The sequence below is a fragment of the Microtus ochrogaster genome, chromosome 5 (genome assembly GCF_000317375.1).
Source record: "Microtus ochrogaster isolate Prairie Vole_2 chromosome 5, MicOch1.0, whole genome shotgun sequence".
Lineage (NCBI taxonomy): Eukaryota > Metazoa > Chordata > Mammalia > Rodentia > Cricetidae > Microtus > Microtus ochrogaster.
The window spans coordinates 83,048,290-83,061,950 of NC_022012.1; the positions used below are offsets into that span (position 1 = coordinate 83,048,290).

Here is a 13,661-nt window from a genome sequence, read left to right on the forward strand (position 1 = left end):
TGTGTGTGGTGTGTGTGTGTGTGTGTGTGTGTGTGTGTGTGTTTGAGCCCTGGAGGTAGGCACTTTCCAAAACCCTGACTGGGGAAGGGCATCTTGTCCGTGTACAGACTGACTTGGCGCCCTCTCACCTTTGCTCGAACACACTGCTTACTGCTAACCCAGTGGGGCAGTGAGCTTGCCCACCAGATGGCTCTTAGGCAGTTCACAGAGTATGCTGGAGGACATGCTGGATCCTGGGCTATTCCTCTAGTCTCAGACCTGGCTTTGGGTTCACGCAGCTGTGGACAGATGGGGTATCCGAGCTGAGTTTCCTAGCCAGCCTGCCTCTTCCGTATGTATTTCTGGTTTTCTTTAAAAGTTCCCATTACTCAGGCCTTCAGTGGGCACAGAGACAGAAATAAACCCCACAAGGCATCCCAGCCAGAAGCTGGGAATCCGATTCTCCCTCAAAGGGCGGAAGAGGCCCCTGTGCAGAGTATGCCAGACCACAATGGCCCACACACTCCACATGGCCATGAATATGCCCCCCCTCCATGCACATACACACATGCATAGCCTTACATACATTTCCGCCACACACTGGCTTCATACATGTACATATATAAGCCTTCATGCACATGCAAGCATTCAGGTTTGCCTCACATAGAAGGATCCATACCTTTTGTAGGTTTGTCGTATGCACACATACACTCAGGCACACACTCCCTAAAAGCCTAACATCTAGTAGTGACCACACACTCTGGGTCCCAAACCCAGCCATTCTCAAGGTAATGATGGGCAAGAGAAGCAAGGCTGAAGAGGCTGAAGGAGGAGGCTGGCCCTGTGCAGCTTAGGAGGAGAGTGGCCTCATGGGAATCCTGGTCTAGGTCTGCCAGGGCTTCTGAATTTTTAAGAGAAGCTGGAAAGCTGAATTTTTATGTGAAATACCCTGATTTTTAAATGTTGGCTCAAGATGTTGAAAATACTGGGAGAGCCAAACCAAACATGTCTAAGAGCCAAATTCCACCCACAGGCGGCATTCGCAGACCACGGGTGTACACACAAACACACACACACACACAAAGATCACACGTACACAGACACGCATACAAACAAAAAGTCACTGGTACAGTCTCCTAGATGCTCCAGAAGACACAGACATGTACAAAGACACACAGACAGATAGAAACATGATACAAATATACACTGGCACACATTCAAACACAGAGATATACATGCCAATAGAACCACAAGCAGACACAAGTACAAATAAATACACAAGTTTGCAAAGACCTACAAATATACATAGAAATCCATGCACAATGCAGCCTTCTATCGTAGTGGTCTTGCTGTGGCACACAGTGTAGCACCATGGCCTTTGGACAAAAACTACTGTGTGGTCCACACCATTACCCTTTGACTCAAATGCTGAAGAGTCTGGGTCAGGTTGACTTGGATGAACAAGTGCTTCATATGACTGGCAGAGGTGTTCTGGCAAAAGGCCTCCTCCGTCTGGCCTTTACAGGAAGTGATTGGATCCACAGACATTGATGAAGGGGTGGGTCTGGGCTGGCCGAGAGCCCACCTCATGTCCCAGAGCCTATCCTCCAGTCTGGCTTTAATGCTTCCCCTGCCTACATGACAGTGAAGTTGAAGCAGGAAGCTGTGAATGATTCCCCCTTGCATCCTGAAAGGTTACCTGTTTGCCCATGGCAGGAAGATGAGAACCCTGTCCAGGTAGCTGAAGCTTAGCCTGGGGACAGACTTTCCTGGGGTCAGGAAAACTGAGCAGGGCCTGACCTCCAAGGAGCCGAGGCTCACAAAGGGTAGTAGGTGGCCCAGGGTAACACAGTATGCACACAGCCAGCCAGGGCCCAGGCCCCTGCTGGACTCCATAGCCCCTTTCCCCTCTGCCTCTCTTGGCCAGTGGGACCAGCCCCACCAAACCAAGGGTTATTTCGGTTTACTGGGGTAGCTTCAGGCTGGGATCGTTCTGTGATTGCCGAGAAGGCATCAAGGACAAGGAGAGAGCAGGACCCAACCTGGTTGTGCTGAAGTCACACCACAAGCTCCATATCCCTGTTCCCCAGAGCCAGTGACCTCTCAGGATCCTGGGTCAGGACTGTCGCTTCACAGATAGTCAGCAGGACTGAGTTCCCTCAGACCCCTGGACAGGGTCAATCCCTCTTGAACCTCCAGAGAACTCAGCACCCTCCCCTGGTCTATCCCTCTGTCACCTCCTTGGGGTGAGGACTGGAAACTGTGGACTACTATGGCCTGCCCACTGCAGTGTAGGCCAAGGGTGCGCAGCAATAGAATTTGTAGTCCCATGATTCCATTCTGAGCTGGCAGTTATAGGCTTAGCCCCACATGAGACTTCCCTCAGAGTAGACCTAACTCCTTTTTGTTGTTTTGTTTTGTTTTTCGAGACCAGGTTTCTCTGTAGCTTTGGAGCCTGTCCTAAAGTTAGCTCTTGTAGCCTTGAACTCACAGAGATCCGCCTGTCTCTGTCTCCCGTGGGCTGGAATTAAAGGCGTGCGCCACCACTGCCCTGTAATTGCTCAGGATCTTAGCAATGCTCTCCCAGCTGGTGCTGAGGAGATGGGACCCACAGAGAGGTAGAACCTCTTGGCAGGCTCCGGGCAGGTGAGAGTTGGACCTGGCCACCACGCTGACCAGATCTGGAGTCCAGTGGATTCTGTGAGGTACCTGGATAACAGACTATGGAAGCAGTGGACAGGGGTCTCCCGATGCCCTCCTCCTTGTCTACTCACTGACTAGCCCTGGTTCTGTTTATGTGTTCCTTGTGGCTTGGCTGGGCTGCGGGGCCTTGCAGGGAGAAATAACCACCTGGCTCCAGTGGCTGTTCAAGACAAACAGGGCCCTGACCATCTGCCAGGCCCGCTGAGGGCTCCCACGTCTGCCAACACCTGGACAGTCCAGGTGGGACTTGGGGGCCTCTGAGTGAGGGCCAGCCTAGGGCCAGAGGTTCCTAGTCCAGAGTCAGAGAACTGGTCTTGGGCTGATGTGCGGGGGCCAGTTCTGTCCTAGACATCCAGCCGGGGCAAGTGCTACTCAGCCTAAGGGTAAAGCAGCTATTCCTGTCCTGGGTACAGATATCCTGAGGAGGAGACCAGGCTCTGCTGAAGAGGTGTCAGCTGAATGTGGGCGGTCTGGTGTGACCTGGGTGCATAACGCAAGATGGAATCTTAGGGCATCCAACCCCTTTATAAAGGAAAACGGCAGCCCTATCTTGGGGACCCAAATGAAGATAACCGAGTGGGGAAGGTAACAGCTTGGCCAGGGGGTGCTATCCGGATGTTTTCAGGTAACTGGGCCCAATGGCCTTCTGACAGTGGCCCAATATCCAGATGGCTTCTAGACTTGGTAGACAGAGTAAGTAGCCTTGAAGGCTCACTGTCTGGAAGTCCTGGAACTCTGAGACGACAGGCTAATGTGGACCCTGTACAGAGGTGACACAAACCCCAGCAAGGGGAATGAGGTCTTGTCCTGCTGAAGACTCCTTCCCCAGCCAGGGCATCATCCAGGGTCTTTGGTGGTACTATTACTATCTTCTGACCTGCTCTCCTGCCTCCTCAGACCTTAGATTCTTCTTCTAGAATGTCAAATGACTCCAACTCAGCCTAGCTCAGCAGCCCTTGCGGACCCGGCCTGTGTGTCACCATCCACACTACACAGTGCTCCTCTAGAAGCCTTGGATGGTCATGTGACCTGCTGGCCATCAAGAACGGCAGATAGGCTTAGCCTAGGAGTGCTCAGTTAAATGCCCACACCACCCAGTGCTTGAGTTAGATGGTTTTGGCCTGGGGCAGACCGGGGGAGGGGGGAGTCTGGAGGAAAAGCATTATGGTTTGAGCTGGCAAAGGGAGGATTTGATGGGAGCACCATTGGGAGACACAGTGAGCAAGGTATAGGCATGTAGCCTGTGTCAGGCCTTTTGAGGGCCCACACATGGTTCAAAGCTGGATTAGGAGGTCCCAGAGGATGACGGCGTGGATATGGAGGTATCAGGTGGGGAAATTGAACAAACGCTGTGTCCTTAGTGTAGGTGTAAGTAGGTCTAGTCTTACAGACCTGCACGCCAGCTAACCTTAGGGCCTCAACTCCTAGCTTCTGGAGCCAGGGCAGAGACAGCCTGACTTCCACTCACTGGCCAGGGTACTGTTCCTGCAACCTCCTGGTGGCTGGAGGTCTATCCCTTCCATTGTGGGAGCTGCAGTCATGCATGGAGGACTCCCTGGGTGGCTACCAGATGGGAAAGGTTCATCTGGTGGCAGAGTCTCAGGCCTGAGTTTGGGCCCTGGTGGACAGTGATTTGGGCTAGTAGGTAGGGGAGCTGTTCTAAAGAAGCCTGACTCCACATGTGTTCATGACAACAGGGGAAGGCTGGCTGTTCCCACATAGGTCCACCTGGCTGTGATGATCCCTGCAGACTTGAACCTTTCTGGGCAGTGTTTTTTTTGTTTGTTTGCTTGCTTATTTGTTGTTTTTGTTTGTTTTTGTTTTTTAACACAGGGTTTCTTTGTAGCTTTGGAGCCTGTCCTAGAAATAGCTCTTGTAGACCAGGCTGGCATCAGAGATCCTCTTGCCTCTGCCTCCGAGTGCTGGAATTAAAGGCATGCACCACCACCGCCCGGCTGCTTGTTTTTAAAACAGGGTCTCATGTACCCCAGACTGCCTTCTACCTTGACCTACACAGCCAAGAATGTCCTTGACTATCTGAGAACTGGGATTTGGGTGCACCTAGTTTATAAGGTGCTGGAGTGGAACCTAGGGCTTCGTGAATGCCAGGTCAGTGCTCTACCAACTGAGCCACCTCGAGAGCAGAGTCATCTTTCTGTTGGACAATGCTGAATTCCCAACTCCCAGATCCATCCTAGGTAATAGGATCCAGGGTCCTTCTCCCAGCCATGGGGTGAGGTCTCCCCAAACTCTCTCATAGCTCCTAGACCCCGCCTTCCTTGAATGAAACACAGGAAGCCACACAGCTCCCTTTTCCTTTTTTCTTTTTTTTTTCTTTTTTTTTCCTTTTGTTTTTCTTCCTGATCCAGTCCTGAATGGACAACCAGCCAACCATTGGCCTTTTGGTCCATCTATCCATTTGTCCATGCCAGGAGTCCAGTCCCTGATTCCCAGTCACATGACTGTTTCCCACTCTTCCTGCAGCAATGGAGGTGGTCGTGTAGCCCCAGAGGCCTCCTCATCCAGGCCTGAGCAGGAGCCATTGAGGAATCCATCGTCCTTGGGAACCCCCATAGTAATTGGTATGGTTTCATTCTCAATAGCTGGAGCCCCTGGCTTGGCATGGCCAGGCAACTGGGAGTGGCCGTTGGTGGTGGTGGCAGGCAGCAGGCGGGGGCTGAGGGGAAGGCTGAGTCCTGCACGGGGGCCTACATTGGTCACACTTGTGTGAGACACCATTGGGCCATAGCTATAGCTGCTACTCCCACTTCGTGCTTTGCGCTTGAAGTCCAATGCCAGTGTCCAGCGGCTCCAAGACTTCCTGATTTCTGCTTGTACCTTGGGGAAATAGATGGGTGGTGGTCAGGTGTGCCCTTAACCCTTGTGCCATGTGTTTTGCCTGACACCATCCCTGCAGTAAATGGCAGGCGACTACTGCAAACACCAAGGTCAAGTCAAATCACACGGATCCTCAGAACACAGTCAATTGTCAGTTGACAGCAGGCAACAGATAGAGCCAGAACCCAAAGCTCAAATGGTCCAAAGATGGCTGAGCCCTCAGACTGAGTGGGACCAGGGAGACTCTTTGTTATGTCACACATGGAGGAGCCCACACACCCCACTATATAGGCTGAGTCTGCATCATCTTTGAAGTTGTGTCTATGTCTTCAGTGTGGTCAGAAAGGTTCTTGAAGAGCAAAGAAAGAATGAGGGGCTGAGGAGAGAATGAAGGGGCAAGACCGCGAGAACTCCTACCCCGACTTCTACCTTGCCCCTGTGCCGCCTACTACTTACCTCACCATTGCAGAAACAGTATATGATGGCGACAAAAAATCCCTGTGAAGAGAGGCACGTGCAGTCAGGATCACGTCCCGTCCCCCACCCTGTTCCCAGGAGCTGGGCAGGCGACATACCTGGAAGGAGTTGAAGAGCATCTCATAGTGCATCTGGATCTGCCAGAGTGTCCCTGAGACCTCAGTGTACGGCAAGGCCATGAAGACGGTGTAGTGGACACCGAAGAGAGGCACAAGGACCAGCGTGGACCTGAGCAGCTTCCTGGCCATTGGGGCAGGAGATTAGGCCATGTTCTTTGCCCCACAATACAGCATTTCATCTTCCCACCCCAACCAGGCCCAGGCTCCAGAAGTGATGGAAGGACCAGAGGCTCTGGCTACTGTCACTTGGCAACCAAGTTCAGCTAGATGGCGTATGCCAAGAGGCAAAGTGTTACTTGGGATTTTTGGTTCTGAGAGGTGTCCTTGAGCACATCACAGGTACAGTTGCTCTGTCCTTGTCATGCCCTCTGCACCTGCTGGCATGCATCCATCCTCCATGACCCAACCCTTGGGTTTCTCCTGAGTGGCTGTGTTACTGGCGCTAACCTCTACCCATCTGCCCCTTTGATTTCCAGAATCCAGCTGCCTGAGGGTGGCTGGTATGTACTACAGTAGCAGGCCCTGGCCATAATGCAAAAAACTTCATACCAAGTGACATGACCCAGCACTGCTGTGCAGGTGGTGGTGGGGGGAGCGTTGGGGAGCCACAGAGCCAGAGGCAACTCACAAGCTCAACCATAGGACCTCTATGCTGGCAACCAGTGACCCTGAACTCTACCCCAACTCCAAAGAGCCAGAACTCACCGGTACTGCTGCCTCGTGTCACATCGGCCAGCATTGGTCTCCCGAAGCTTAGTGGCAAGCACCCGGATGATGTTGATGAAGAGGATGAAGTTGAGCTGTGGAGGGAGGCCACATTGGAGACTATACCCTAGTAGCACGGCACAAGGATTCCTGGATCCAGAGCCGTGCCACAGGCCCTACTCTGTCACTGCATCTCTGGGTGGTTCCTGGGGCCCTCAGTTTCCCCATCTAGACTGGAGTAGGGATCATCTGGTCTGTAGTTCTTTGAGTTTCTGGCCCTTGGGGTCCAGGGAAGCCCCTGTAGATGTTCTTGTTAAGGGCTAGTCATTCATGCTCACACTGCCCCGACTCCTGCTCACCACAACAGATGCCAGGATGGGCACCTGGATGATCCACTTCTTGTGCCCAGAGCTCAGGTCCCAGCACCTGGGTGAGGAGGAAACATTAACCACCGGCCCCTTCCTTCTCAGGCAACCCACACAGGCCCCAGAGTTGGCCTGCTCTGACATGAGCTGTTGAGGACACAGGACAGGTGTTGCATGTGTCCAGGCTTGATACACTCCGGGCCTCTTTGGAAGCCACCTCCTATAACTCTGAGGTGGTTCTTGGCTGAAGGCAGATCAGAAACCCCTGAGGCTAGAGCTGCTGCTGCCCGGAGTCTCCCATGATTCACAGAAGAGTGAGCCAGAGCATTTGCAGCCTGTGTCAAGGTTCCTGCCCACCTCGCAGTACTCTGCTGCTGGACCTACCCAGTGTTGGCCAAGGTTGCTCTGACACCGACCCACACAGCCACGAAGACAGCTGGAAGACCTGTGTGTACAGGGAACAACGGAAGGGTTGTGAATTTTGCCCCCAATCCAATGACTTTCCTCAGTGCACTGCCCCACCCCTCACCCTACACACATGGGCTATTTAATGCCACCCTAACAGCCTGAAGTGCCAGCCCCGTTTAGGTTATGTGCATCTTATGACTACCTATGCATGCCTGCCGGGCCTGTGTTGATATGTGTGGTATTAAAAGCTTTTCCCAGCTCATTCTGCCCTGGACTTAGAAGTTCCAAGCGGGGAGAGCCAGTGAACAGCATTTTTCTGTCAAAAACTACCTCTCCAAGCCTGGCATGAAAGGTTCTAGCCTTCATGGACGAGGGCAGATAAAATGGAAGTTTGTCTGTGCAGAGGCCACAGGGTCCTGACATATGGGAGTCTGAGTGAAGGGAGCCTGGCTGCCCTCCAGGCTTTTATTCCTAGCCTGGTGGATCCTTGGGGGAAAAGGGTGTCACCTGGGTTTGTGGTAAGGGTGTGACATTCCCAGATCATAAGGTTCTGTGTGCTCCCTAATCCACATGTTTCCAGCCCACCCAGACACCTTCCAGTTCAGAAGCTTGTGTTAGTTCCTGGAATCAGGCCCAGACCTGCCCAGCTCTGGGGCTTGCTATGGTGAGGTCAGGGGTAGGGCATGTGCCAAGGGCCAAGGAGGCTGTGGAGACTGACCTGAGGGCTTTCTGGGTGCTGAGCCCAGGAGGCTCTAGCCACTGGCCCACCCCTCCACAGTCTGGCAGCTTTCCCCAGGGCCCAGCCAAGCTCCGGAGCTGCCAGCAATAATGGACAATTATCAGTAACTAGATCCCTGAGCCTGAGGGGGGCTGGTAGGATCGTAGCATCCCAGGAATCTGCTGCAGAGAGGTTACAGAAGTTAAGTGGAACTGAGCTGCTGGGCCTGTGGCTCTGAACCGCGGGACCTCACCTCCTGGTAACAGATGTGAGCCCCTCCACAGGGCTCTGGGTCAGGGTAGGGTCCAGACTACATCCCCAACCCTGGGATAACTAGTGACTGAAATTAACACTCTGATCCCACATTTAACCTCATCTCAAACCCAGTAATTATCACCCCACATGGGCTGAAATGCCAGTCAAGTCAACAGCCCTGGGGGAACCCTGCCCATGGCCAAGTTAAGTCCCCTAAACCTAGAGGAGGGTCTAAGTCACAGCAGGATGGGCAGGCCTCCCTTCACCCTCCCTTCCCACCACACTGGTCTCCGTACCCCAGCCAAAGATGGTGAAGCCCCACAAGTACTTCTTCTCCGAGAAAAAGGCCATGAAGATGAGGCTGTGCAAGTACAGCCCCTCCACCAGAATCCAGTAGTAGTTGGTGGCCAGGAAGTAAAGGAAGAAGGTCACAGCCACACGGCAGCCAGCCTAGGAGACCAACTAGAGTTAGCGGAGAGGTAGAGCCCGCATCTTCTAGGCAAGTTCTGGTCTGCATTAGGTGAGAAGGCAGAGCTTACTCTGGGGCTTCCGGGATGGGACCCGGTGTAGGTGTCGGGTGTTAGCAGCAGGTGGCCAGGTGAGAGGGGGTGGTTGGGGCACTCCAGTGTGGACGGAAGGGGACTAGGAGCCGTTAGCAGTAAGACTGGGAGCTGAGCTGAGACGTGGCCCCTGTGAGATGGGTTTGCACGCCTGAAGCTGCAGAAGGTAGCAAGAGACAGGCAGGTGCAAATGGAGCCTGCGGGGCACTCACGTAGCCAACGGCAGCAGCGGCGGGCGGAGGCGGCACCTGCGCGATGATATGCAACTCTTCCTCAGTGAGGCGCTCGGCCTCATCCAGCGTGAAGCCAGAGTACAGCACTGCGTCCTTCACGAAGATGCTCGCGGCACGCAGCATAAACGACAGGAACATGTGCATGTGGATGTAGTTGCGCGTGCAGTGCAGCCTCCTGCGGGGCGTGCGACATCACTGTGGTGAGGGCACGGGGGACGCAGCGGTGGGCAGGAAGCTGGGCTGTGCGCCGTAGGTGGGGACATCACGCAGTGGGGGATGGAGCCAGTGAAGGGGGAGAAGGGAGGCTCGCACCCTGGACCCCTCCAGTCCCACCCTAAACCATGCCCCACCCCTCACCCAGCTTTGTCCTTCCTCCCCCGCCCCTTGCCCCGCCCACCTAAAATAGGCTAGGATGAGCACAGCCACGGTAAGGGAGGCGAGGGACATGGAGTATCCCACGGTGTAGATCATGCCTAGGCGGTCAAACACCTCCTGCGCAGGCGAGAGACAGAGAACTGGGACTCAGGGTGGGCACTGAGGGAAAACTGGAGGACAAATTAAGGTTGCTGGTGAAGTAAAGGCTAGGAGTGTGGGCTGGGTCGAGGTTCACTAATGGGGTGGGGATGGTCTATGGGTTCGCACCCGTTCCCGAGTCTCGTTCGTCATGAATTTGAGGCACTCGCTGTAGTTGGCCCATGTTCGGTTGTGCCCGGGAACCACCTCCCAGCTGCCATTGCGGTCACAGCGTCTGTAGGCATGGCCTGTATGGGCAGTGGGGCAGTCAGGGCAGGCATAGGAGGCCTGAGCTCCACTTTAGGGTATCCCCGTGGTTCTCAACCCTTTCGGCTCGTCTCACCTTTGTGATTGAAGTCGTAAATGTAGTCCGGACAGGGCACCGCCACCACTTCACCTGGTGCCCCTAGTGGCCAGCAAACGATGTTGTCCCACTCTGGCAGGCAGGGACGTCCTGTGCCCAAAGAAAACACAGGGTAGGGGGCACAAAAGGAGGGTCAGATCCACGGTTACGGGACAGGGGCAATGTGCCCTGTGACTGGGAACTTCAGGTTTAGAGCATTCTGGAAAGAATATAGTGAGCTCTTCCTTCCTCTTGCTCCCTAAACCCACTGGCTTCAGAGAACTTACTGCAGCCCTGTGATGGAGTCCTGACATGAATCCCATTTCCAGAAGGGCTGGAAAGGGACAAGAGAAGTGGCTAGCATGCTGAGTGACACGACACAGGCCTTGGCCTCAGCTCAGCCTTTTCTCTCTCTCTGCTCTTGGTCTCACCTACTGTCTCTGAAGAAGGGATAAAAAAAAAAAGACATTGTTTCACTATGTATATAGACCAGGCTAGCCTTGAACTCACAGGCATCCACCTGCCTCTGCCCCCAGAGTTCTGGGATTAAAGGCGTGTGCCACTGCAACCAACCTGAAGAAGAGCGTTTTCTCAGATTTTCCCTCAGCTTGGAGGTCCCTGTGTGACCCCTCCCTAGAGACCACAGAAGGCAGGCTGGTTCTTGGTGCCAGCTGGACATCTAACACGCTGCTAACCTCACACAGGTGTCTCACTCTGCATCTCTGCGTCTCCATTTCCTCACTGGGGAGTTGACCATATCAGCCAGAAGACATCTACCATCCAGGGCTGCACAGAAGACCCAGGATCAACCCCTCAAGAGACGTACAATCCTCCAAATCCAAGCGCTAATGGGGAGTTTCAAAGGACAGTGATACGTCCCACTCTGGAGCCCTGACAGTCATGCTGAGTGACCTCAGAGGGTCCCCGGTCTCTAGATCACGCATATTCCACCCCAGATTACAGCCCCCTTCTCTCCCCCTACAGGGCTTTGACCACAGGACTCTAACCTTCCTGGAAGGCAGCCTTGATGGCTGGACCCGCCCAGCTCGGTGAAAGGCTCTCTGTCCTGGGCGCCATATTCCCAGCCCCACCCCGCCAGGCCCACAATTCCCTCTGGTCCCTGGGGAGCCACAGGGTGACCACAGGCTCCCAGATGTGGCCCATCTGGAATCTGCTGCCCACCCTGCTGGCTCTAACTGGCCTTGTGGCCACAGCTTGGGCTCTGTGTTTGTCTCTCCTCACCTCCCTGAGGCAACCTTGTTTCTCCCTCTCTCCTTTTCTCTCCTTGTCCCACTGTCTGACTCCACCCCTCTGAGGCTGTCCTACCCTCTTGCTGTTTCTGTGGCTCTTCCCACTATGTGTCTTGCTGTACCTCATTTGACATACCAAGTCCTAGACTTTGGGTTGGAGCATCTTTTTCCCTGTCTCCACTTCTCTCCCCAACTCCATCTCTCGGGACTCTATCCTCTCTCTGTCTCAGTGGGTCATGGGTTTCCTGTATGGGTGCTATTCTGGGGAGTGCTGGGTAAGTCTACTGTGCACATCTCTTTGTGCCCTGAGGCCACCCAACTGACCTGCTTTTCTGGAAAGAGAGCTGTGGTCTCTGACTTTCCATAGGAACCCACATGACTAGGACATAACGGGAGGGACAGGTGGATCTGAGCCTGTCAAATGGCTGCCTGCGGAGAGGTAGAGGGCAGGCCAGACAGACATACCTCGGCGCCTGCTACCAGTGGGCACCTCCTTGTTCTCTTTAGATTCAGTGTAGAACTTTCCTGAAGCCTTCTCTTTCCTGGGCTTCCCCAATGTGGATGCTGGTGTCCACCCCTTGTCTGAATCCATTATGTTGGCTGGAGAAATCAGGACAATTAAATTAAAACCATCAGCTGTGCTAAAACAACAGCCCTGGGTTGTTGCTCCCCCCTCTCTCTCTTTTTACAATGAGGAGTTGACTCTACCAAGGATGCTAATACTCAGGTTGTTGGGCGATCAGAGATGAAGGACGGGTATGTGACTCAGAAACTGTGAAGGGTTTGCCAGACGGAGAGACGGGCAGGAAATAAAGCTGGTCAGCAGAGGTTCAATTGGGGGTAAATGCCATGAGCATGGGGTAGAGTGGGGGGAGTGAAGCAGAAAGGCTGGCAACCCAGAAGTCAGGACCACGAAGGAATGAAACAGCCCACCAGAGGGCGCATGGCAAAAACTGGGAGCGATGGGGTGGCAAGGTAACGGTGAAAAGCAAGTCAGGCTAGCGGTGAGGAGGTTGGTGAAGGAGGCCAAGAGTAAAGGAGCGGGCAGATGAGTGCACCCACGCCATTCTCTGCCCTACGATACTCGGGTAAGGGGTTTGCAGCTTCTGCAAGTGGCCCTGAAGACACCACCTGAGCTGGAGCCTGGCCTTTCTCCCTGCCTCCTTAGCTGGAAAGTCCTCGCTATCTGACCTCTGTGACTTCAGCTATAGCCCAAGCCAGGGTACCTTGGCCCTCCTCCACCAGACTCTGTGGGAAGCAGAATCCAGGCAAGCTGGACTGGGAAGAGAAGGATTGTCAGCATCTTCCTGCCTCCATCCTCAGGGAAGAGGTCCGTCCATAGTGGATGAGGAATCAGAGATGGACACACACCACAGGCTCCCCAAGTAGGAAGAGAGCCAGGTTCAAGATCAAAGGAGGGTGCTCATCTGCCCCTACCCTTGATGTGATGGGGAGTCACAGGTGGGGCCAGGGTAGGCAGGACTCAGTATAGATAGAGTGAGTCTCAATGAATGTGAACAAAGTCCACACACTTCACAGAGGTTGTAAAGAGTTGTACATACCCAGCACACAAGCAAATGTGTGCTGGGTATGTACGACGGCTGTTCCCCAGTAACCAGAGAGCCAGCTCCAGAGAGAAAGCCGCTCTGGAGGGACAGTAAGTCAGGGTCTTGGTCTCCTTTTCTGATGAGACCAACCAGAGTCCGAAGGCTGGACAAAGGCCAGTGTAGCCTATACCTGCTTCCAGGAAATGGACTCGAGGAAGGGGGCAGAGAGGAGACTCCTGAGATAGGTCAGGGATCAGAACTGTGGTTGGATGGGTGACGCCTTCCTTCCCATGGGATAGGTCCCTTAGAGATGCTATGGGGAACCCCTCTGTAGGCCAAACACCCTCTCCAGGCTATAGGCTGATTCTTCTATCCCACCTACCCCATCTGGTTCTAGAGACTCTAGTTCTGCTCTGTCCAGATGGTCTCTTCAGAGACCTCCCCATCTTTCTAGACATGGCTATCTTTTCTTTGGGGAAGATCGCTCAGCCCACCATGTTAGGGCCCTGAGCCCTCATCACAGCTCCTGGCTTGTCTCACCCCATCTAAATCCACTGGGCTATGTGTGTTGTTTGCCTCTAATCTCCATTTGGAGACACGAGCGAATCTGTCCAAAGGCTTCTCTCTCTCTCTCTCTCTCTCTCTCTC

The 13,661-nt window shown here is 53.9% G+C and overlaps 1 protein-coding gene across 2 annotated transcripts in view; it reads right to left on the bottom strand.

The window, feature by feature from the left end:
* Positions 1 to 4,628: 4,628 nt before the first annotated feature.
* Pth1r (parathyroid hormone 1 receptor) overlaps positions 4,629 to 13,661 on the bottom strand; it is a 21,371-nt gene continuing 12,338 nt past the window's right edge. For both annotated transcript variants that reach the window (XM_026779440.1, XM_005347999.2), the window contains 12 exons: positions 11,932 to 12,066; positions 10,217 to 10,327; positions 10,003 to 10,121; positions 9,758 to 9,852; positions 9,340 to 9,535; positions 8,864 to 9,017; positions 7,571 to 7,631; positions 7,181 to 7,247; positions 6,822 to 6,916; positions 6,096 to 6,237; positions 5,977 to 6,018; positions 4,629 to 5,520 (listed from right to left, as the gene is read on the bottom strand). In XM_026779440.1, the coding sequence (XP_026635241.1) occupies positions 5,137 to 5,520; positions 5,977 to 6,018; positions 6,096 to 6,237; positions 6,822 to 6,916; positions 7,181 to 7,247; positions 7,571 to 7,631; positions 8,864 to 9,017; positions 9,340 to 9,535; positions 9,758 to 9,852; positions 10,003 to 10,121; positions 10,217 to 10,327; positions 11,932 to 12,066 (1,601 nt within the window). In that variant the 3' untranslated portion in view covers positions 4,629 to 5,136. The remainder of the gene's footprint in view (positions 5,521 to 5,976; positions 6,019 to 6,095; positions 6,238 to 6,821; positions 6,917 to 7,180; positions 7,248 to 7,570; positions 7,632 to 8,863; positions 9,018 to 9,339; positions 9,536 to 9,757; positions 9,853 to 10,002; positions 10,122 to 10,216; positions 10,328 to 11,931; positions 12,067 to 13,661) is intronic.